This window comes from Papaver somniferum, chromosome 8, assembly GCF_003573695.1.
Source record: "Papaver somniferum cultivar HN1 chromosome 8, ASM357369v1, whole genome shotgun sequence".
Lineage (NCBI taxonomy): Eukaryota > Viridiplantae > Streptophyta > Magnoliopsida > Ranunculales > Papaveraceae > Papaver > Papaver somniferum.
The window spans coordinates 100412489-100436493 of NC_039365.1; the positions used below are offsets into that span (position 1 = coordinate 100412489).

General features: G+C 36.0%; 1 protein-coding gene across 1 annotated transcript; it reads left to right on the top strand.

Moving 5' to 3' along the window:
* Window positions 1-10528: 10528 nt before the first annotated feature.
* LOC113302287 (probable protein phosphatase 2C 66) lies at window positions 10529-15034 on the top strand. The gene is made up of 5 exons (XM_026551190.1): window positions 10529-11165; window positions 13079-13453; window positions 13540-13660; window positions 13753-13976; window positions 14291-15034. The coding sequence occupies exons 1-5, from the start codon at window positions 10830-10832 to the stop codon at window positions 14846-14848; spliced, it is 1614 nt and encodes a 537-aa protein (XP_026406975.1). The 5' UTR covers window positions 10529-10829; the 3' UTR covers window positions 14849-15034.
* The last annotated feature ends 8971 nt before the right edge of the window (window positions 15035-24005 follow it).

The following is a 24005-nucleotide window of genomic DNA, read 5'->3' on the forward strand; positions in this document are numbered from 1 at the left end:
AGGATTCATTCCAAACTCTTTGGTGAGAGCTAGAATTGCATCTTAGCTTCATCCCATATTCATTTGGTACATGTACTTTGGTGTCATTACTATCGGGGAGAAAAATACATCTTTGTCTCATGATATATATGTCCCTTTTTACATGCTTTACATGAGTCGGTACGTCTAACCCTCATTACTTCGGGGTTCTTTCCATTTTCAATCTTTGCTACATTTATCTTAATTTGAGAAATTTCTTTACTATACATGTCAACCAATTACTTTAGGTTGAATGGATTACTAAAGATAGTTCTCTTGTTGTCATACTTTAACATATACTAGTTCGTTAGTATCATCGATGAAGTAGAGAAATGGAATTTTCTGACTAATATCACCTTTTGTGAGTTCTTCCACAAAAATTGGAACACATGTGATTTTATTTGCAACATATCTTTTGAAACTACCGACTCTTTAATAGTCGAGCAAGTGGATTACATTCCACAGAACATTCAAATTTGGGGAGACAACATCAAGTACGCAATAATAGTCCAAGTACTTCTAAACCCCAAGTAAATATGTTGGAGTCGAGTTGGTACAACCAGTTGAACAAAAGACACCATCCAACTATAGCCAGTATCATATTCAAGAGAAAAAAATAGCATTAAGACCAAAATTCTTAATGATTGAAATCAACAGTCATAATTTACGTTAACCGTTTATACGATATGGACTTACAAAAAAATAAACAAAACTAGGCGTGTTCTAAAACCAAATAAATAAGCCTAATGAATACTTAGTGTAAGTGTAAAAACACACATTAGTTACATACCTCGTTCTTTGGTTCCCGTTGTATGTATATACACAACTCAACACCGAGTCGGAACTGGACAGAGCTCAGGAACAGGAAAGGGTTGAACTGTACCGAATCGGGTGGACTGAAGCGGGCGGAATCGGGTGGACCGAATGGGATCGGGTCGGGGTAGGACCGGGTTGGTTGGATCTGGTTAGCTGCGCCGGAACGGATCGGATTGGCTGGACCGAAGATTTTTCTTCTTTTCTCCTCGGAACGACTCCTCAGATTTCTCACGGTACAGAGATTTTCTCCCCGGATTTGCAGACCACTCTGCATCAAAAAAATTCGACCAGATATTTTCTTTCACAGGTTTCGCACTGACGGAACAAAATCATGATTCATCAAATCCCTTATTATACCTAAACTTCCATTTTACAAGCTTCGCATGATTAATCAAAAATATCCTTTTCTTAACGGAAGATTGAAAAGGAAAAAAAAAATCATTTTTTTAGCGGCAGGGAAGAGCTCGTGCTGATAACGTGTTGCACTGGAAAACATAGAGGGAATTTTGATAAAGTGCCCCACTTTTGAATATAGCAAAAAAAAGTGCCCCCGTTTTTTCCAACTTTTCCAAAGTGCCCTGTTTTTTTCAAAAAACGGGTAACGGCTTGTTAGGATGGTTAAGTGCCAGCTGGCACCTTACAAATGACTTATACACCCCTCGAGCGTGCATCTCACACACACAGCAGTAACAAGGCTGGAAATTCTTCGCACGTGCAACTCACACGGACTCAGGCAACATAACGGCCAGAAAACACGTGGTATGATCCTGTGCACACAAAAATGAACGATCATGATCAAGCTGACAAAAAAACGGCTATCTTCATCTTCTCCACCCTATAAAAACCAGAGAAGAACCCTAATTCATTCATATCAATCAAACCATATTTTTCTTAAGTTACTCATCAAATTCAAACTTAGAAAACGGAAACAAGTAATGGGTGGTGGTCAGAATGAATCTCCAAGTAGTAGCAACATCAAGAATAAGGGAAAAAAAATGCATGATTGATTGTGCAATATATAAACAAAGAAATCATGACACACAAGTCTGTCCTTGGTTGTATTCTAGGTGCAAGCATATTCCATGTGTTGGTGTGAGAGCATTACTTAGATCTACAACAACTGAAAACTATGAAAAAATGTTCTTCAAGTGCACAATACCAACCTGTAGTTACTTTGAATGGTTTGAAGATGCTTTAGACCACTATAAAGCCAAGGACATTATGCTACCATCAACAAAAAGTTGTTGTGCTTGTGGAGAAGAAGACCACTGCTACAATGATTGTCCACTGCATAATCAGGTTTGCTTTTCTGCAACCTGCAAATCCAAACTCATACTGAAGATGTGCAATAATCAACACAATAAGAATATAGCTTACCTTGCCTGTCAAGATTGTGAATCTTTTAGATGGGCTTCAGATGCCCTCTTCATTGCTGCAAAAGTCAGGATTAGAGAATCTGCAACCCAAATGGCTGCCATATGTAAGCAATTAGGAAAAAATCTCCATATGTAATATGTAAGAAGTTGATTTAAGAACTTAGTTTACTACATTTCATATCCTGTCATAACAAAAGATGTTCAAACAGACCAAAATTCACAACCAGTTACATTCTTATAATAACTTAAAGTTCACAAATTAACCATTCATAAAAGATACAAAAAAAAAGGAAACTGCAACTTTAGTTTTTCTTTGCCTTACTAGGTTTCTTTGTATTTCCTTTAGGATATGTCATAGTCTGGCTCACTGTTTGTTTAACAGATCTAACATTTCTGAAATTTTGAGAAACTTTCTGCTTCTTAGTTCCAGCTGGTTTTGAAGTAGATGCACCTGGAGTATCATATGATTTCCTCTTCTTAGATCTTTAAGAGGTTGCTACAGGTTTATCAAAGCTTGTGAGAGTTGCACCATCAACTTGAGTTCTTTGTCTAGGTGCTTTAGAGTTCTGCCCAACAGCACCACCAGAACATCCCCTATTGTTGTGTCCTCCAATCCCACACCTGCGGCATTTGTAGACTCTGGGCTGTGGTGGAAGTTCATCATATGCCCTCCTTATTTTAACTCTAGGCCTTCCTGTTTTCCTGCCACTTTTAAAAGGGTTTAGCTCCATCTCTACCTGCAACCAAACAATAAATGGAAATGAAAAATGAAACCCTAAAGGAATCATATATGTTATATAAAGAAGAATATTGTGAATATTAAATGTACAACTACCAAGATAGTGCTTTACTGGTTTCAGATCTAGTTTAAAGTGCTTACCTTGACCCATTCTTTGACATCAACCAATGTTTTCAGATGTGGTTCATATGTGGCTCTAAATGCTGCCACAGAGTAGTAATGAGAGCAGTACCTGTTCAACAACAAAAGTAAATGGTTAACAAACACAAAAAGTAAATAGTTAACAAGAGCAAAAAGACAAACAAACAAATGTATAAAGTGAACTTAAAGTGAACTTACTTATTCCATTTTGGTATGTATCCTTTCAATGCACAGACTGCATGTATGCATACAAACCCTCTCAGCTGCCATTGAAGACAAGAACATGTTTTTTCTTCCAAATTAACAGTGAAAACAGAATTGTAAACAGATGTAACTTCATATAATTTTCCAAAAACACATGTATTAACATCAAAAGGACCAGTTAACTTGCACATCTTCTTTATCAAGTTCATTGCCTTTGGAACCAAACCTTCATCTGGCCATTTTTCAGCCTCTTGCCTCCTTTCATGCCATTTAGCATTCACCAACTGACTATAAAGGATTCCTATTCTACAGATAGGTTTGTCCCTAATGTGTGGGATCATTGCATTAAAATACTCACTAAAATTGTTATTTAAGTGTTCACATTTACAAGTGTCATCAAAGAATGCTCTTGACCAAGACTCAGGACCAGCATCCAAAAGGTATTGATGTGTTGCCGGATTTTCAGCCTTCAAAGCATCCATGTGTTGCTGCATATAACTCTCAAAAATGTTTACATATGACAGTAAAAAATGTTTACATATGACAGGAAAAAAAGTTTACATATAAAAAAATGAAAGTATCCTAGAAAAATACATTACCTGGTAATGATGCCTTTTATATGCTTTGGCAGCATTCCACAATGAGTTGTTCAAAGTTTGCCCTTTATAGTACTTTTTAAAGTTCTTATACAAGTGTATGTAGTGTATTTCATACAAACATATCAATAAACCTAAATAAAATCATAAGATGCAGTGAACATACAAGAAAACTAAGGAATCAACATACCTCCAGCAATATCTGTGAGGCCTGCCAGGAAATACAGCAGGAACAACTTCAAGTAAGCCTTTCTGCCTATCTGTGATGAAGGTAGGAGGCATAGGATGACCATCTATTGCTGGCTTCAAATCAGTGATGAATTGGGTCCAGTTCTCAATGGTTTCATACTTGCAAACACAAATTCCCAATGGCACTAATATGTTTTCTGCATCTAATCCTGTTGCAGCAAGTAATACACCTCCATGCTTACCAGTTAAATGGCAAGCATCAAACCCAATAATATGCCTGCAACCTTTTTGCCATCCTTTAATTGCTGCCCCAAAGCTAATAGTCATGGTTTCAAATGCATTGTCAGACTTGCAGTAAGAAAAGTCTGCAACATTGTCCTTGTCTAAGTTACTTACCATCTTACAAAATGTTGGAACCATCTTAAAACTGTCTTCATAGTTTCCACGCATATATTCCAATACTAACATCCTAGCCTTCCATGCAGTATGGTAAGGAATTTTATTCCTGTGAGAAACTTTAAAATCCTCTTTAATCTTCCTTGGTTTTAGAATCACTTTCTTGGCACTGTGCTTCAAATTGTCTATTTATACATCAGCAACATACCTTGCATCTGTAGATCTATTTCTACCCTCAAAACTTCCTTCACAAGTATGTGTGAGGTTGACTTTCCTAATTTTAAAGGTAGACTCTTTCTTAACTCTAGATGCAAACACAAACCAATTGCAGTTACATTCTTTTTTATATGGACACCAAACCCTAAGTCTCTTATTATCACTTTTCTTTACTTTATATTCATGCTCTTCATGTACACAATGGGCTCTAAGATGCCTTTGAAATGCCTTTTTATTAGGAAATAATGTACCTACCACCATTTGTGAGGGGTCAAGAGGTTCATCATGTTCTTGGTCTGGGAACAATTCTTCCTCTTCTTCTTCAATAACTTCTTCCTAAGGGAAGATCATTACCCTCTCATCTTTAAAAATTTTCAACCATTCAGGATCATCATCTTTCATCTCAGCAGTACCTACAACAATAACCAAAATGAGTTAGTACAAGTAATGTAACCAAAATGAGTTAGTACAATAACTTCTAACTGTTATCTCCATTATGTTTTCCCTTATCTCTTCCCTTATCTCCTTGTTCAATAACTTCATCAGGGAAGTTCAATGCCCTCTCAGCCTTAAAGTTCTTGAACCATTCAGGATCATCATCCTTGTTCTCAACATCACCTAAACAACAACAAAAAGCATGAGTTAGCATAATAAGGAAACCAAAAAAAATAAATCAATAATGTGCAACAGTTACCTTCATCATTGTTTTGTTCACCATCATCACTTGAATCACCACTATCTTCTTTTGCATCATCATTTGAATCGGCACTATCTTCTTCTGAATCATACTTCATACAATCACTATCTTCATCACTATCATATATTGGTGTAGCATAAGGGTCCTCTACAGGGTTGCACTCATCCTCAAAAATGTTCTCAAGTTCAACAACATAGTCATCAGATGGAGCATCTCCCATTTCTCTATCTAGCATTGCATGATTTTCCCAATAATCATAATTAAATACACCAACATCTTCAATGTCTTCATCACTTTGCCTATTTTCAATATCTTCATCTTGAGCAGCTCCCATTCCTACATCTTCATCACTATCAAGTGCAACTGGTTTGGTACTTGAACCACCTGTCTCACCAAACAAATTATTTGAAGTAGAATTTGTAACTCCTTTAACTTTCAGTCTAGGGCTTCTTCTCACTGGAACTGATGGTGACTTTGACACTCTAGTCTTTTCAGGTGTGTTCATAATGGCCTGCAAAGTATCCCATTCTGGATTGAGTATCCTTACTTGTAATTCTAAACAACCATTACAATTCATTTCAGCTTTCTCCCAAAATGTGAAGCAGTCCTGATCACTCATTAAGCTACAACCAACTCCATTGTCCATCCACATTAAATCAACAGTTTCAATATCTTCCAGTTGTAACCTACTGTGAATCTTTTTCTCAGGTCATCTTTGTTCAGGTTTTTCAATAGAAATTGAATCTGGCTCTGTGTACAATAGTAATTTACATCCTTGTATGGTGTTTTTCCACTGAAATATTGAAAAATAAGTATACAAAGTACATTAGAATCATACCGAAATTCAAGAAATTTTTTTTAAAAAATACATTACAAACATAAACAATAGCATGCATCAAATACTGTTAACTAGTTGGTCTATAGTGTTTCAGATACTACAATCATTAATGCAGGATAATATTGATTCACCTAGACATAAAAAAAAAACGGTTTAAGCTCATGATGATCGTGTGTACTGAATCAACAACAAGAAGAACAAATTAAAATTAGATCCATAAATAAATTCAACAAAATCATATATTCAAATAAATTGATTGGTAAACTCAAATACTGTTAACAAATTCCCAAACCCAATTTCTAACAAATCCTAACTTTATAAACATATAACAGTTACAAAATCAGATGAATAAAGTAGAATATTCATCATGCGATAACATAAACATCATCATTCAACTACAGAATCATCACCAAAACGAAGAAATTATCATCAAAAAGAATAAATCAAAATTAGGGTTTTGATAAAACTAACCTGTCTGCAACCTTCTTTCTCTTTTCGTTTTTGTTCATCTTCAAATCAAGCAAACACCCAAGTTAAGTCTCTCAATCACTCTCGATTTCACTTAAAATAAAAGAACAATCACGATCTACAAATCCTTCTCTCAATCGCCACTGCTAAACAACTGAAACCTAAGAGAGAAAAGCGAAAATGAAAGCCTCTCTCTCGACAGGTCATAAAAACCAAGGGATATACTGGGAAATTCGGTGGAGTTTTGACCACGTGTTGACTTGGTTGACCAATAGATATTTGACTTTTGACGGATTCTGTAACTGAGGGTCGGTTTTGAAAAGTTGAAAATAACGGGGGCAATTTTTTAAACCGTAATTTGGAAGTGGGGCAGTTTAGCAAAATTCCCAAACATAGAGAAAGTAAAGAGGCAAAACAAAATTTCTATTGATCAGCATCATCGGGTTACATGGAACAATATCCTTTATATATATATGAAAGGAAAATTCTAGACATATAATTGGACCGTATACCCATGGATCGTACGTCCTACGACGATCGGAACAAATAGCCGAATGACTCACCAGATGATGATAAATTCTGCCTCCAAAATCAAGAATACAGAGGTTAAACTAGTACCATAAATTAAAGCAAACTAATTAATACTCCTACCTGTTTATTGGTAGGTTAGGTAGAAAGACTTATCACTACTCTTGTCCTCGTCTATTCGGATTAAGTGCCCAATTGCCCATACGGCACAATGATACAAAGCCCATAAACAAAGAGTGACATGTTTCCGGACAAGAAGAGTTTGGTGCATGCGCAAAAGTTAAGCGATCGAGTGCAGTTGTGTGGCTAAAATTGAACACTAACCCCGAACAAGGTTTGTACTTTGTACCACTCTCACTAAAGGGGAGAAGCGGTGGGTACATGTAAGAGTGACAGAGTTATTTTGGATTAGTCTCTAATTATTTTGAGCGAAATTCCAAGGCAAAGAAAATCATTTAGGATTCGCTGTTCAATATTTACGTGACTTGTTTAGTCAAAAGTATGCAACCACCACTACAACTGCACATTTGTCTTTAGACTTCTGTCCAAAGGTATTATGCACATTGTTAGTGATTTTTTCAAAACAAACAAAGAATCTCAAAAAAGAGAAAGAAAAAAGACAGTTATTAGAAATGTTCAAATTTTGCGCCTTGGAATATTTTGCTCAAGATCTTATCGAGGACAGTTGACCAGCCGGCATCGGCATAAGGAAAATGTATCTGTGGGATTTATATAAATCTAGATATTTTGCCGATAGTCTCTTTGGAAGGGCACTAAAAGTGTGCATGCAGCCAGACGGATACAACCAAACCAGAAAAACAATTAGACCAGAAGAGAGTCGTATTTGTAAAGAAAATATTGTTGATGGAACTTGAAGTAAATGCAGTGAAGAGCCAGACTCATAAAAGGTATCCTAACACTTAACCAGCTTCCAAATCCTGCATCCAATCAATGACAGATCCGTAGCGGGAACATCGCAAAATGACATTTAGGTTTAAGAACCAGTTGACTTCACTGGCTCATACCTTATCTACTGTTAATTCACGTTAAGAATCACATTGCAATAAAAATAGTACTCGTTAGGTGGTTCACAAATAACACAACTTCGGGTATTTAACACAAAAGCATCATATCCATGCAGAATGTCAGATGTTTAAGACAATGCAAATACAAAGGTAACCAAAATTACATCATATAAACAATTTTCTATACTGAAATAATGTAACCTCGTAAATAACTGAGTGTTATTATTTTTGTAACCAAAATGTACCGAGATAAGACCTAGCACAGAAACTGAAAAGTTGGTCCCGGACTCCTGGTCATAAATCCCACGCCTACTTGCCAAAAAGAGAGAGTCAGTATAAAGAGCGTTCTTCTACTCATCAATTTGATTCCTAGCTTAGTATTAATTAATACTCTAGTTGTTGAAAAATCATTTTCTGGAGCATCCTGTATATGGAGCGAAATAGGCAAGATCTTGAAGAAGTATGGAAAAGGGACTCGCTCGCCCATAACGAGCATTTGTGTATATGCATTTGTCATATGTCCAACCAATATATGACAAAATACGTAGGACCGAGCTCGATTTAAACTTCAACCTGTTCTTCTAATTTTATCATTAAGGTAATTTAATTGTTCATTTTTCTAATTAAACTGAAAATGATAACAGTACACCCAGCTTTAAGGTGAGTGTGTTTCAGTAGCACCACTGAACATGTGATTGGTGGTGTTTTTAAGATAGAGCATGTGATTGGTAGGAGTTTAAAGGCTAAGGCGGGTCTTAACGGTCAGAAACCTGGATGGAATTCGCATTAATTAATCACGTGGTGGGGGTGATTGAGGTTGAAGTAGACCTACATGAAATAGTAGGTGGCCCAACATTCTCTGGCTACCCAAAGTTCCTAAAACAATCATTTCATCGATGAATTTTGAACTTGGATCATGCATTTTATCATTCAACTAATGAAAATGGAATGCATGTAATGGAACTCACCGGGCATGGGGACCTTGCACGCAATTCCTTTCGGTGTTAGTAGTACCTACGTCAACCGACTCTACCCAAAGTTGTTATGGGTTAGATTGAGCCGCTAAATTAGCAGAAAAGTATTGTAGTTAAAAAAAAACAAAAATGTTGTTTATTTTTTAATACCGGTTCTCTCTTAACACCAGTTGAATGGTTCAGCGTCAAGAAATTTATTTTTCGATCTGACGGTTAAGATTGGTTGCGCTGAACCAAACAGCGCTGGACGCTGATGTGAACTGCTAAATTAACACTATTATAGGACTTAAGAAGTTGTCCTAAAGGACATGGACTGCTAAGGACTTAGCTAGCTTGGCCATCAGTTCGCTAGAATATCTATGATGGCAACGCACAAAAACTTATGCATAGAGATTCCATCTGTTGAGTCACGCAATAATAGTCCATAGTAGTAAGGGGAAACCTCTTCCGACGGAAAAATGACTTGTCCTCATCGTTGAAGCTATGTCAAACATCCGTGCAATATAGTATATGTATCAAACACTGATGCACCAGACTGTCCATTTCTTCCCCTACGTTGCTGGAAGGGGTCGAACTCCCGACCACTAACTCCTATTAAGTGACTTAACCATTGATCTGTGGATCATTTGATGATTGTTAAGTACATGTTTCATAAATATTCATTTTACACATGAAATGTTACTACCTACCATAGAATTTATGTTAAATATATATATTTTTATATATTAACACATACTGTATTTTGGGTGGCGAACTAACATTCCTAAAACGAATTATACACGTATGTACGCCGTTCCGTACTATTTTCGTATCACGAATCGTTGACCGAATAGTGGACCGAATTTCTGTTCCACCAAAACGAATAATACACGTACGTTTACGGTCCCGAACGTTTCCCGTATCACGAATTGCTAACCAGGGTACAGACTGACTCTTTTGTTTCTTTGTTTGGTGTGCTTTGATTGCATAAACAGCTCGACAAAAAGTACTACTAAAACTTAACTAAACAATACTATTTACTACTAATTTCAACACTAAGTACTATAGTAATTATCACGAAACCAAATTCTACTAGGGCTTTACACAAGTCAACCCACAACCCCCATCCCATCTTGTCTTCTTCTCAAACTAACCTCACCTATAATCCCCACCGTCAAAATCCCAACAGTTACCTACTTCGAAACAATCGAGAGAATCCAATATTTCCACGTCATTAAAAGCTTATTATATAGTCATTATTCCACGTCACGAGGCAATTAAAAGCCGAGAAGATCTCAAGGCGTACGTAATCCTGAAGTTTACACTTAACCACTATGGAATGGAGTAGTTTTCCTTCCAGTGTGTCTCTATCTATATACACAAACCAGAATCACTTTCTCTCTCTGATAATTACTCTCTGATTATTTGATTAATGATATGTTTTCATGTATAAATCGATTAATGCAGAGATTTTCTTTTGAGAAATTTTAATTTTACGCCGCCACCGATCAAATTAATTTGATCACTTCTTAGTACCTGTGATCTTTCATTTCTCGTTGTTCATTTTGAGGAAGAAGAGGGTGTAAGAAGACTGAGATAGACATAAAAAACAGTTGTTCATTTTGAGAAATGGGTTCTTGTTATTCAACACATAGTAAAGATGTAGAAGAAACCCTAGATTCTGGAGAGGGTTTAACAAAATCTCCTTCTTTCGTTAAGAGATTGAAGAGTAGTAACAGTATTAACAAGAAGAAGAAAAGAAGAGGAAGAAATAGAGATTTATATAATGAGAGTAGTAATTATATAAGTGATAATGGGATAAAAGTAGATATAAGTAATGTAAAAGAAAATGAACTTCATAAAATCTCTGGTAGAATGTGTGGTAATGGAGCTAGTGATGTTTCTTGTTTATTTACTCAACAGGGAAAGAAAGGAACTAATCAAGATGCCATGCTTGTTTGGGAGGTTAGTTTCTTATTTTCAATCTGTGTGATCACTCATTGACTAGATTTAGTTTTGTGTTCAATTTGACTATCCTTTTATGATAAGTATTTTTTGGGTGTGATTCCTTTTCTTTATGGATTTAGATTCTTCTTTGTTTTTGAGTAGACTTTAACACTGTTGGGGGTTTAAAGCTGCTTTTTGAACTTTCACTTTTCTTTTAAGTGCATTTTTGTTTAGTGGGTTTAGAATTTAGTCTTGGTTATGTTTCATTACTAGATGACCAAGTGATTATTTGATTCTATTTGTTTTAAAGTATTCTAGTGAATATTTTGTGATGATATATTTTATTTAAAATGCAATTGAGTGAGGGAACCTTTCTGCATTGACTCTGTAAAACATATATCAATTCAACTCTAAGGTATATATTGCAATGGGGATGGTAATTAGGACTGTGATATGCAGCTAAAGGTGTAGAGAAACCTACCTCTAGTCTACCTACTGATAAACACTTCTCAGAATTCTCAATTACTTGTGTTTTAGTTTCAAATAGCTAAGCTCTGCAATGTCTCTAAAGTTTCCCAGAATAAAAGCAATTTGGTTGCTATCATATGGTTGTGACATGAGATAATGTAAAGCATTTGTGAATTGTGAGAGTTTTCCTACACAATGACAATATGACCAAGTTTTCAGCTCTCAAGGCACTCCAAGGATAAGCCAAGCATACACTTCTGACCTTTTCAAAATATTGGGAACATAGATGGAGAATTACGGGTCTTTAATGAATTGCTTTCTTCTTCTTTTACTGTCATGGGGTTTTCTTATCAGAATCAGTTTAGGTCGCTGAGATCCAAAAATCATATGATTCTGGTGAAGTGTGGGGTTTAAAGTAGGAGCTCACTCTATTAGCAAGTGTATGTGTAAGAATGATGTATGGGATTTGTATCAAAAGTACGTGTTACCTCCTTATAGGGTAGGGTTTGCTGCAGAACGTGCGGAGTTGTTTTCGCCGTATAAATCTTGTTTTCATCATATCCTAACTCTCACTATCTTTCTCATCGGTTTGAGTTTGTCTGAAGTACATTATTCTGTACGAACAAGTGTTTACAGTAAGATTAAGGTAACAAGCGAGCAAATGAGCTTCTGTGTTTACTGTGATAGTTTACTGTATCACAGTGACGCAACTTGATGATTCATGTCAACGCAACTTTATAGTTCATGTTGCATCTATTTACGTATTTAAAGCTAATGATACTTGAGCATTATGTCTTTCTGAGAAGATGTTCAACCTCTTAATATACACGGCCATGACAAATAAGCTGAAAAGTATTGTTAGTGAAGTAGGTTTGTCTAGTTGCACAATTTGGCATGGCTTTGTTTGATACCCAACTTCGTAGTTAGGTAGTTGTCCTCCCTAATTACAACACTAAATCACTGGTATTTGATAATTCATGTCGCTTTTATCAGCTTAAATGAGAAAGGTAAGTGTTCTTGAATGTTTCCTCTTCTTGAGAAGAAGTTCATCTTTTTTTTTTTTAAGCGACCATGAAAAAGAAGCTGACAGGTCTACCTGGCTACACAATGTAGTTTGGCTTTTCTTGGTTTTTAACCGGGTAAATATGTAGTTATCTTCCTTAGCTACAGTGCTTAATCACTGTCTGGCTGAATTTTAAAATCTCAACTGTGGTTTCAATGTTTGGGTTACTCTTATCTTTTCTTCTTTTTTGTTTTTGAAGCATTGTTATCGTTAACATACTCAGCAGTTGGAATTGGTACGGCGTATAAAATATTTCATTGCAGTAAAAATTTGACGTTAAGCATAATAGGGCATACATTTGGGTTGATTTGCGACACTTCTTTTCACCCTGTTCTTTTGGTAGGTGATTATCTGTGATTGCTAAAAAGGGATGCTAATGGATTTTTTTTTTTTACTCTAGAATTTCAATTCAAGAAAAGACACAATCTTCTGCGGCGTATTCGATGGTCATGGTCCATATGGCCATCTGGTTGCAAAAAAAGTTCGGGATTCCCTCCCACTTAAGCTATGTACACAGTGGATGGCTACTACTAATGGTGAACAAACCAATAATGTGGTGGGAAGTGTGGATTCAGAAGAAACGGCAACCATTAGCATGGATGACGAGTGGTGTGACTCTGTGGACGTTGATGAAAATGTAAAACTTCCTGAGATGTTTCTTCCTTTAAAACAATGTTTTTTGAAGGCTTTCAAATTAATGGACAAAGATTTAAAACATCATCCAGCAATTGATTGTTTCTGCAGTGGTTCTACTGCCGTCTCATTAATAAAGCAGGTATAATTTCTACAATGCTCTCAAACTGATTTCTTTATTACGTTAGCAAGTAATGGAGAACATTCAACTTATATGTCTGTCTTTAGGGACATGACCTTGTGATTGGGAATGTTGGAGACTCTAGAGCAATACTGGGGACAAGAGATAAAAAAGATAACTCCTTGATTGCTGTACAATTGACTGTGGATCTGAAACCGAATCTTCCAAGTATGTTTTTCTTAAGATACTGCTTTTGCCTGTATCATGGGGCTCACTTGTATAGCTGCAAACACTAAAAATTATATGTTTGTTACTTACAGAGGAAGCGGCAAGGATCCGCCAGTGTAAAGGAAGAGTCTTTGCCTTGCAAGATGAACCTGAGGTTTCACGTGTTTGGTTGCCCAACAATGACTCTCCTGGTTTAGCAATGGCTAGAGCATTTGGAGATTTTTGCCTTAAGGATTATGGTTTGATCTCTGTTCCAGATGTTTCTTATCGTCGTTTGACGGAGAAAGATGAGTTTATAGTTCTTGCAACTGATGGGGTATCTTTCTCTCTTTTTTTCTTCCATAAATTAGCATTAAATATTAGAACAACAAAACTTTGATTTACATGTATCCGCAACTATAGGAATTTTGTTTCACATAGTTGTTTTATTTTACCCTATCAAGGGTCACAGCCGGGCACTACCACACATTTTTAACTGCCGATTCAGTTCAGCACAAGATTATGTTACTTCCACTATATGTTTTGTTGTTGCTCTGCATTCCATATCATTTTGTATCTGATATAAGTTAAATGTCTATATATATTTTAGTTCTAGGTGATAATATTCTTTTGAAATACTTAAACGTGCAGATATGGGATGTTCTAACAAACAAGGAAGTTGTTGATATAGTGGCTTCAGCCCCAACTTGTGCAACAGCAAGCCGAGCTGTTGTAGATTGTGCAGTTCGATCGTGGAAATTAAAGTACCCTACATCAAAAGCCGATGACTGCGCTGTAGTTTGTCTTTTTCTAGACCATCCTTCACCTCAGGAGGAACATTCTTCAGAAGAGAGACACGAGAAACCCAATGTCATGGCCTTAGCAGAGGTGAACAAGGGCAAAACAGATGGATATCTTGAGGATTCCAATAGGGGTGAAGATTCTTCCCACACTTCAGTTCTTCAGCACTCTGACACACTTTGTGGGACAGATGAAATCGTACCTGTTACTGAATCTGTGGAGGAGAAGAAGCTTCCAGAAAGATCCCAGTCTACTAGAAGTCTTGCCGAGTGCATTTCAACTGCAGAGGAAGATGAGTGGTCTGCCCTAGAAGGTGTTACCCGGGTTAATAGTCTTCTAAATCTTCCTAGATTCTTGCAGGGTTCTGGTGATAAAAGGACAGGTAGTTGGAGGAAAAAATGGTTATGAAAACATCATAGAAAGAAAACCAAATGAAATGAAAACATCTCGGATATTGGTTGCAGAAGCACTATCGTGAATGACATCGATGTACTGTAATTCGGACCCTCCCTTCTTGTATCAGGGATGTTCTCCTTCATGATAGGACATCCTAATTTTGAATTTCATTCTTAATAAAGTCGGCTTTCAAAAAAAGTTTTCACTGTTTACCACCCTAACAGGGTGTTTGGAGCAATAAAGTCACTTTTTGTGAAGCAAAATAATTTTACTGCTGACTTCTTCTATTTTTGGAGAAGTGGAGGTCAGAAACAGATTTGTATAAACACGCGTAATAATAGCGCGTTTGGATACCACTCAAGAAGTTTTTTGATTTCTAGAAGTAAAAAATCCAAAAGATAGTTGGGGTACACAATTTCATAATGACTTCTAAAAGTAAAATGTTAACTTTTTTCTGCTTATGACTTTTATTTCTGGAACAAAAAGCGGAAGCACTTTTGCTTCTGGTACAACATGTTATAAGTCTCCACCCTTTTTTTTCTTTAATCGAAAGACTTGAGCCAAACAACTAACTTAAAAGTTTTAATGGTGGTCTGAGCAAAAGCTCATCCTTGTAAATCCTCGAACAAAACACTCTTTAATGAATAGGTGGATTAGCCATGCACACATAAACATAAATTTTCACTCGCAGCATTTTTTGCCAATTTGTGAAAATGGCCTCTCTATATTGATGGCTGAAAATAACTACATTAAAGAACCGTTGTGCCTCTAAAATATCCTTTACCAAGTTCCTTAAAGGTGGAGTTGTTTCTTGGTTGATAGAAGTGGAGTTGGTTCAACTACAAAATTCGTGATTCCAACTTCTTTCTTTAATTGCGTACCATCACGAACAACCTAAAGCATGCCCACCGGAATCATCTCGAAAAACTCCTCAAATACATCATTACGGTTATTAGAAGAGCCGTCCATGTTAAGTTTACAAAATCCGTTTGCAGGCGTTTTCTAAGGGATGCAAATTTCTTAATGCACTTGTGCACTTTTAGTGACCCTGATTAAGATCCAATCAACATTAAAATCGATCCCTTCAAAAACAGACGAGTTCCTACCTTTTCTCATACACCATTAAATAAATGGAATATAAACACATCATTCCACTCTCCCAATCTTACCATTAAAAATGCACATGTGCTTAAGAAAAGTTAGAGAAGCTGGTTCTCTAAGTATTTGATAACCTGTCCAGTGTCCACTCATTAATTTTTGTGAAAGGACAATAGTCCCACATCACTAGTTTCCGCTAATGAACTTAAAATATAATATGGAAGGGCCGTTCCATTCATTGCTAATTGGTTTTGAGTTGGATGCCCGCATACTTTAATATGATATCAGAGCTAGGCCCATACACGAGGTGTAGGCCGAATTAGTGGCCACCGTGACCGAATGACTGGTCACTCGTATGACCTGTACGTGGGGTGGACCGTGACTGAATGTCACCTGCACACCCATGACCCACACGTGCATAGGTCCACGTGTTAGGCCGAATGACTGGCCTTACACGTGAGGGAGGGTGTGAAAGGACAATAATCCCACGTCACTAGTTTTCGCATAATGAACTTAAAATATAATATGGAAGGACCGCTCCACTCACTGCCAATTGGTTTTGAGTTGGATGCCCGCGAACTTTAACAATTTTCCTCAAGTCACAGTCACAAAGCACATACCTAGGGCGAACTCATATACCCTTCATTCAAATTAAGTTTATTATGGTAAGCTGCCACAAAATTTTATGTGGACACCTAAGTTTTCACAAGGATCTTCGTTCTAAGTTTCTAACAGGGTTGTCAACGTTTTTGGAAAATAAATGGTTATACGCATCTGTAACAGTAACTTGTGTTGGGTGCAGTAATCAAAAACAAGGAAAAATCAAATAAGCAAAAGTTATTGATACTTAGCTCATTTATAATGGAAATGATCGATTTGATGAAACGAATGAGCTCCCCATATCTCCGCAACAACAACAAGGCAGAACTTTGGAAAAACAGAGTGAGTCACGTGTTCAACACGTTGCCCTTAAGACATTAGCGCCCGGCTACACTCAAGAGTGATGCTATAGCCCTCACAGGACGGATATCTCCATGATAAAACACCCTAATACACCTACTACTAGCATATGTAGTAGATGCTCAACTTGAGCTTGGCAATTCCGAAAAAACCATAAAGGAAAATCTCGAACGCTTGAGAAAATAATATAAAATATTTTTTTCCCTTGGGGTCCCTCTAAATATAGAGCAACCCCTTTCCCATAGATTTTACAAAAGTAGTGAATTTGTTTATATAATTGACAAATACAACTTAAGAAGAAAAACTCCCCGATGTGGGACTAAAAGGTTTATATAGTTTCTTAAAACTACTAAAAATTGGAAACTCCACAATGTGGGACTAAAAAGTTTCATTCACAAAATAAAACAATAAATTATAATTTTTTATTAAAACTTTAAAAAATTATTTTTTTATTAATCGTTTTCCAACAATCCCCCACATGAACTAAAACTCAATAAAACATGAAAACACAGATAGATCTTGGTAAATCAACATCCAAACCTCACGATCCAAACAAACTGATCGTGCAAGTGTTGAAATCATACTAGTCATTTCTACGTCCTCTCCCTCACACAAAAGTGTGTTGACCCCAGGGTCATACTATGGATTGCATAAATCATAATAGTATTGAGAGCTTTCATCTTTAGTTCTCACATGGTGAGACTATGGGTATCTTTCACCAAAGTGAAAAATCATGAACTAGTGAACTCTTAGTGACCTTTAGGTCCTAAGTTCCAGTAATACCAAAACCATCAAAACGAAAATCACATAAAAAGCGCAGGAAATACCATTTTAGGCATAGGTGTCCATGAGGTCTTGAACCTTTGCTTAGTGAGATATTACCGGAATTACTTGCTAGAGACAGTGAACTATGTCTTGAACTGCTAGCATTTGGTGTAATTCGCGATAACAACCACGGGTGATATCTCCAAGATTGCTGCCAAGCTCGTGCCGTTTTGTCCAATTTGGCCCTGGACATATCCTGTTTCTCAGAATGCTCTAGAGAATCAAAGCTCATATTCTCGTATGAAACGGCCCACTTCCTCATTCAGATAGGTGAGTTTCCATAAAGAGTGTTACTGCTACACCCCACTTCAATCTTAAATTGAAACTATAGAACTCATTAAGACTTCTTAAAAGTCATCCTTCACATGCAGTCACACTATCACGTCTACACCATAGGGAAGGGACAGAGAATAAAATTCTCTGATAGTGTTTACCTTTACCCACCACAAATTAGTTGTCTCATTCGAAACCTTGATCTTGGGATCTCCAGTCAGCAAGGTTGAGTATCCTTCATGGCAAGTTTAATTTATGAGCTTAAGCCCCTTCCCCCTCGATGCATTTCTAACTATCTCTTGGGATAAACCTTTCGTCAAAGCTTGCGTGATATTCTCCTTGGAATTTATCCAATCAATGGAAATAACGCCGATTGAGATTAGTTATTTTCACCTTTAGCTATTATAGCTTGGCTAAACAATGTATAGATATAGCTGGCACAGGCCTATGCCACAGAGGAATGTCTTCTAAAAAGCATCTTAGGCACTCGGCCCCCTCTCATGTTTTATCTAACTCAATACTCTCAGATTCCATAATGAATTGAGCAATATATGTTTGTTTGTAAATCTTCCAAAAACAAACCCTGATGCTAGAGTGAAACATATCCACTCGTAGACTTAGACTCCTCTGAGTCAACTATCCAGTTTACATCACAAAGTCCCTCAAGAACAGCAAGATACCTTTGATAAATCAAATAAAAGGTAATAGAGTATTTTAGGTACCATAATACTCTACTCAGTGCATCTGAATGCTATTGCTCTGGACTACAATTATATCTACTTAACTTACTCACAATATAGGCAATGTCCGGACTCTTACAGTTTATTAAATTAATCAGACATCCTATAACTCTTGAGTATTCAAGTTAAGATACTCCACTATCCTTTTTTCTTGAGTCTACAAGAATAATCGTACGGAGTACAAGCAGGCTTACAATCACACTGATTGTATCTCTTAAGCACAAATTCAAAATAATGAGAATGACTAAGACTACATATGTTAGATTATTTTCTAATCCTCATCCCTAAGATTACATCAACAGGGCCTAAGTCTTTCAAGTCAATGTTCTCATTCAGCGCATGTTTTTAGTGGAATTAATCACATCTATGATTGTATCAAGTATAAGCATATCATCAACATACAAGTATACAATCACACAAGCATCCTTAACAAGTTACTTGTAAATATACTTGTCAGATTCATTAACTTAAATCCACTACACATTATCACATGATCAAATTTTCCATGTCACTGTTTACGTGCTTATTTTATAAACCATACAAAATTTTGTTCAACTTATAAACTTTGTCATCATGACCTTTCACTACAAAGTCCTCAGGTTGGTCTATGTAAATTTCTTTATCTAATTCACGATTTTAGAAAAGCTGTCTTAACATCCATCTGATGTATCTCTAATTTGTTTATGACAGCAATAACAATTAACATCTCAACGGAAGTAAATCTCGTCACATGTGAATAAGAATCAAGGAAATATACACCTTCTTTTAGTTTATAGCCTTTAGCTACCAACTTAGCCTAATATTTTTCTACAGTTCCATATACCTAATGTTTCCTCTTAAAGACTCATTTACATCTCATGGTCTTACTCTCTGGAGGTAAACTATAAACCTCCCAGGTCAGGTTCCGACGGACTGAGTCCATTTCACTAAATGAAGCTTCTTACCAGAATGGGGTTTCAATAGATATCAAGGCTTCTTTACAAGTCCAGGGCTTAGACTAAGCTAGGCATGTTATGAAGTCGGCTTCATAAGAAGTCTCAAGTCTAATTGTTTTACTTCTCTTAGGCTCAACCTTAACTTCATCTTCCTTTAAGATAAGTTCTGACTATTTGAAAATAAATCTAGGGGATCAACAACACATCTCTAATGAGGTACAGGTTTAAGAATAAACATGTTCAAATAACTCAGCATCCCTAGATTATGTAATAGTATTCACAACAAAGTCAGAAAAATCACACCAAAGTATGAAAAATCAGAACACATAACCAAAAATCTATATGTAGAAGTATACTCAGCATACCTTATATGAAGACACAATCAACATTTTTGGTTTCTATCTAGTTCTTTTAGGAAGAGGAATGACAATCTTAGTCAAACACCCCCACACTTTGACATATTCATAAGAAGGTCATCTACCTTTCCATAAATCATATGGAGTTTCATCTGATCCTTAAGCGTACTATATTCAAGATATACTAGTTAAGAGGACTGCCTCCTCCCACAAGACCGTAGGTAATCCTGAACTAATCAACATGGCAATTATTATCTCCTTAAGGATACAATTATTATGTTCAAGGCTTCTAATTGGTTTTCAACTTCAAGTTTATACATCTTAAGACTTCTAAGGCATCATCCTTATCCCTAAGCAAGTATACAAGATAGTACCTTGTACAATCATCTACGGAAGTTATAAACCATCTTTTACCATAGTGGTTTTGGGTTGAACTCATGTCAACTAGGCCTAACTGAATTAATTCTAAGGGATTAGAATTACTATGAACATTTGTGCTGAAAGATTTTATAGCATATTCATTTCACTTTTGTGTTCAAGATCCAAACTAAATTTGGGGTACGAAGCCTATGCTAGGCATTTTATGCATTGACTTATAATTTTACGGTTCCAAGTCTACCATGCAAAACATTCAAAGACACACAAAAGAAAGCACAAGAATCAACTATGTTTACTTCATCAGATTTTCCTTTAAACTTATATAGACCCTAAATCCTATAATTGTTGCCTAAAAAATCAATACCCTTAGTTATAACAAGTTTTCCACATTTAATAAGATCTTCAATCTTTTACCATCTTCAAGAGAACAAGATACAAGATTCTTTCATATGCTCGGAACATGAAAACTTCATTCAGTGTGAGAATATTACAGATATGAGCTTATGCTCGACTTTTCCCTTTTATGCAACCTCTGTCGCAGATGAGTTACTCATATAGAGTTTCTCGACATCCCTTATCCTCTGATAAGAGGTGAACAGGTCTCGATTTCAACAAACATACTTAGTGGCTCCAGAGTCCACCCACCAGTCTCTCACATTGGTTATTAAAATAACTTCCGACATCATGTCAATGAACTCGTTCTAACTTTTTTCAACTAAATTAGCATTAACTTTCTATTTATTAAGGTTTTATGTTGTCTACACTTTACTGCCGTATGGCCAGGAATTTTACAAACATAACAATCACCCTTAATTAAAGTAATGTCGGATTCAATTTTACGAAACATACCTTTCTTATGAAGATTGTGCTTAGAGTTGTGTTTGATGTTCTCGCCTTTGTCAGCTTTGGAAGACTTGTGTTCATCCACATGCGCCTGGTAGCCATGTTCCTTTTCAATTTCATGTCACAAACTTCGTTTATACTCTGACCACGGACACGGTAATTTCCCAATCACCTAATACATCACATCTCACAAACCTTAGTTCAGATAAAATATGAGTTTTGAAGATAATATCTAGATTTATAAACTTCGTTTGAACCACAATATCAAAAAAACTCATGGTTACCCCATAAAAACTACTTTAGTTAACAACAAAATTTTTGCCCGTCAGAATTTTTCGGGAACATTTCTCAGTTTTGTAAAATATCAAAAAAATACTTTTACAACTCCAGAAATTCTGAAATTTTACGTGGATAACTATCAGGATGTCTACTACGTTGTGTCATAAGGGTTCATCCAAATTCCTTCTAGGTTAAGAGATAAACTCGAAACTCTACAGCTGACCAAAAATTCGTTTTTGTTTTTCACTCCACAATTAACATCCATGATTCACAAACCAACCAACCATTTTTGATTATTACAAATACTAATGTCTTAAGATTGTTGGGTGCAGTAATCAAAAACAAGGAAAAATCAAATAAGCAAAAGCTATTGATACTTAGCTCCTTTATAATGGAAGTGATCGATTTGATGAAACGAATGAGCTCCCGATATCTCCGCAACAACAACAAGGCAAAACTTTGGAAAAACAGAGTGAGTCACGTGTTCAACACATTGTCCTTAAGACATTAGCTCCCGGCTACACTCAAGAGTGATGCTATAGCCCTCACATGAAGGATATCTCCAGGATAAAACACCCTAATACACCTACTACTAGCATATGTAGTAGATGTTCAACTTGAGCTTGGCAACTCCGAATAAACCATAAAGGAAAATCTCGAACGCTTGAGAAAACAATATAAAATATTTTTTTTTCCCTTGGGGTCCCTCTAAATATAGAGCAACCCCTTTCCCATAGATTTTACAAAAGTAGTGAATTTGTTTATATAATTGACAAATACAACTTAAGAAGAAAAACTCCTCGATGTGGGACTAAAAGGTTTATATAGTTTCTTAAAACTACTAAAAATTAGAAACTCCACAATGTGGGACTAAAAAGTTTCATTCACAAAAAAAAACAATAAATTATAATTTTTTATTAAAACTTTAAAAAATTATTTTTTATTAATCGTTTTCCAACAACTTGATCACTCTCTCTAATAACGTCATCCTTAACATCACCTATGCTAAAGATTGGGATAGATCTAATTTGCTCAAGGATAGATCTAATATGCCTAACAATCTGATTAGAAGTCACATTCACAACTGGGGTAAGATTCCATGTCTTAGTTTGTGATCTTGAAAAAGCGGGGGTCTAACAACCACACTCAATATTTCGTTCGGCAATCTGTATGGACTAACTCTAATATAATTCCAAGAGAATCAACTAGACAGTCAGACTCAATCAAGGAAATATATCCAAGAGTTATATCTCGATTTCTCAATAGGGTTATTTGGTTTTTGGTACTAAGGTTTTGACTAAAATCTGGGTTTTGTCTAACATTTGTCCAACTTTGCGTTTGGTACTTGGACCACACGTTGACCCTCATTGACTAGTTAGGTGATGAGGTGTCTAGCTAATTCACTTGGTTTATTGTTATTGCACCCCTCAAATAACTATTTTTTCACTATTAGGGGCCCCAAAAATGACAACTCTTTTTTCTTGCAGCCCCTTTGTGTCTAATGTATCTCACCATTAGGAATTTAGCCTTACTCTCTCTTCTTCTTCACCTTTGATGTCTTAAAATTGCGATATCTTCATATGAAATCCTAATTGAAACAATATAAGGAAAACAGATACCACAAGAATAAATTCCCAATTCCCCTCAATTTCATGAAGATAATAATACAATCTCTAATTTCCTCAAATTTCTACCCTAATTCAGAAAAACCTTAAATTCCTATCACCTTCCTCTTATCAATTGATGAACTTCCTAACACAACATTTTGAACTTCACAGGATAGCCAATTACAAATCTAAATTTTAATTTCAACTCAAACTCAAACAAGATACATAGTCCACAAAATTCTTACCCTAAAAATGAAATTGTTGTTGAAATAAAACCCCAAAATCCTCATCAAATCAACACCAAATTGAGCAAATTAAACACATTAATTCAATACCCCATGATCAACCAACACAAAATTGAGCAAATTCAGTGATGGTGTATCTTCATCCAGAGATTCCTAAATTTCTGATGCTCATAATAATGATGCACTCGTCGATGTACTAGTTCAGGATAAGATTTGAACCCAGTACGTATCAATCCATTATAAACCAAAATTATCAAATGAATCTGATATCAATCGATTAAATAAAAATCCCTAGGAAAAATGAATCTGATATCAATCGATTAAATAAAAATCCCTAGGAAAAATGAATCCATTATCAATCGATTGGTACTTGAATACCACACCTCTCTGCAAGAACAAAGAGAATAAGAGGAGAGTGTAATAATAACAATAATAAGCATCCGACATACAGAGGTGTAAGAATGAGAAGTTGGGGGAAATGGGTATCCGAAATTCGTGAACCGAGAAAGAAATCAAGAATATGACTTAGTACATTTCAAACACCAGAAATGGAAGCAAGAGCTCATGATGTTGCGGCTTTAAGTATCAAAGGTGACTCAGCGATTCTTAATTTTCTTAAAATCAGTGATT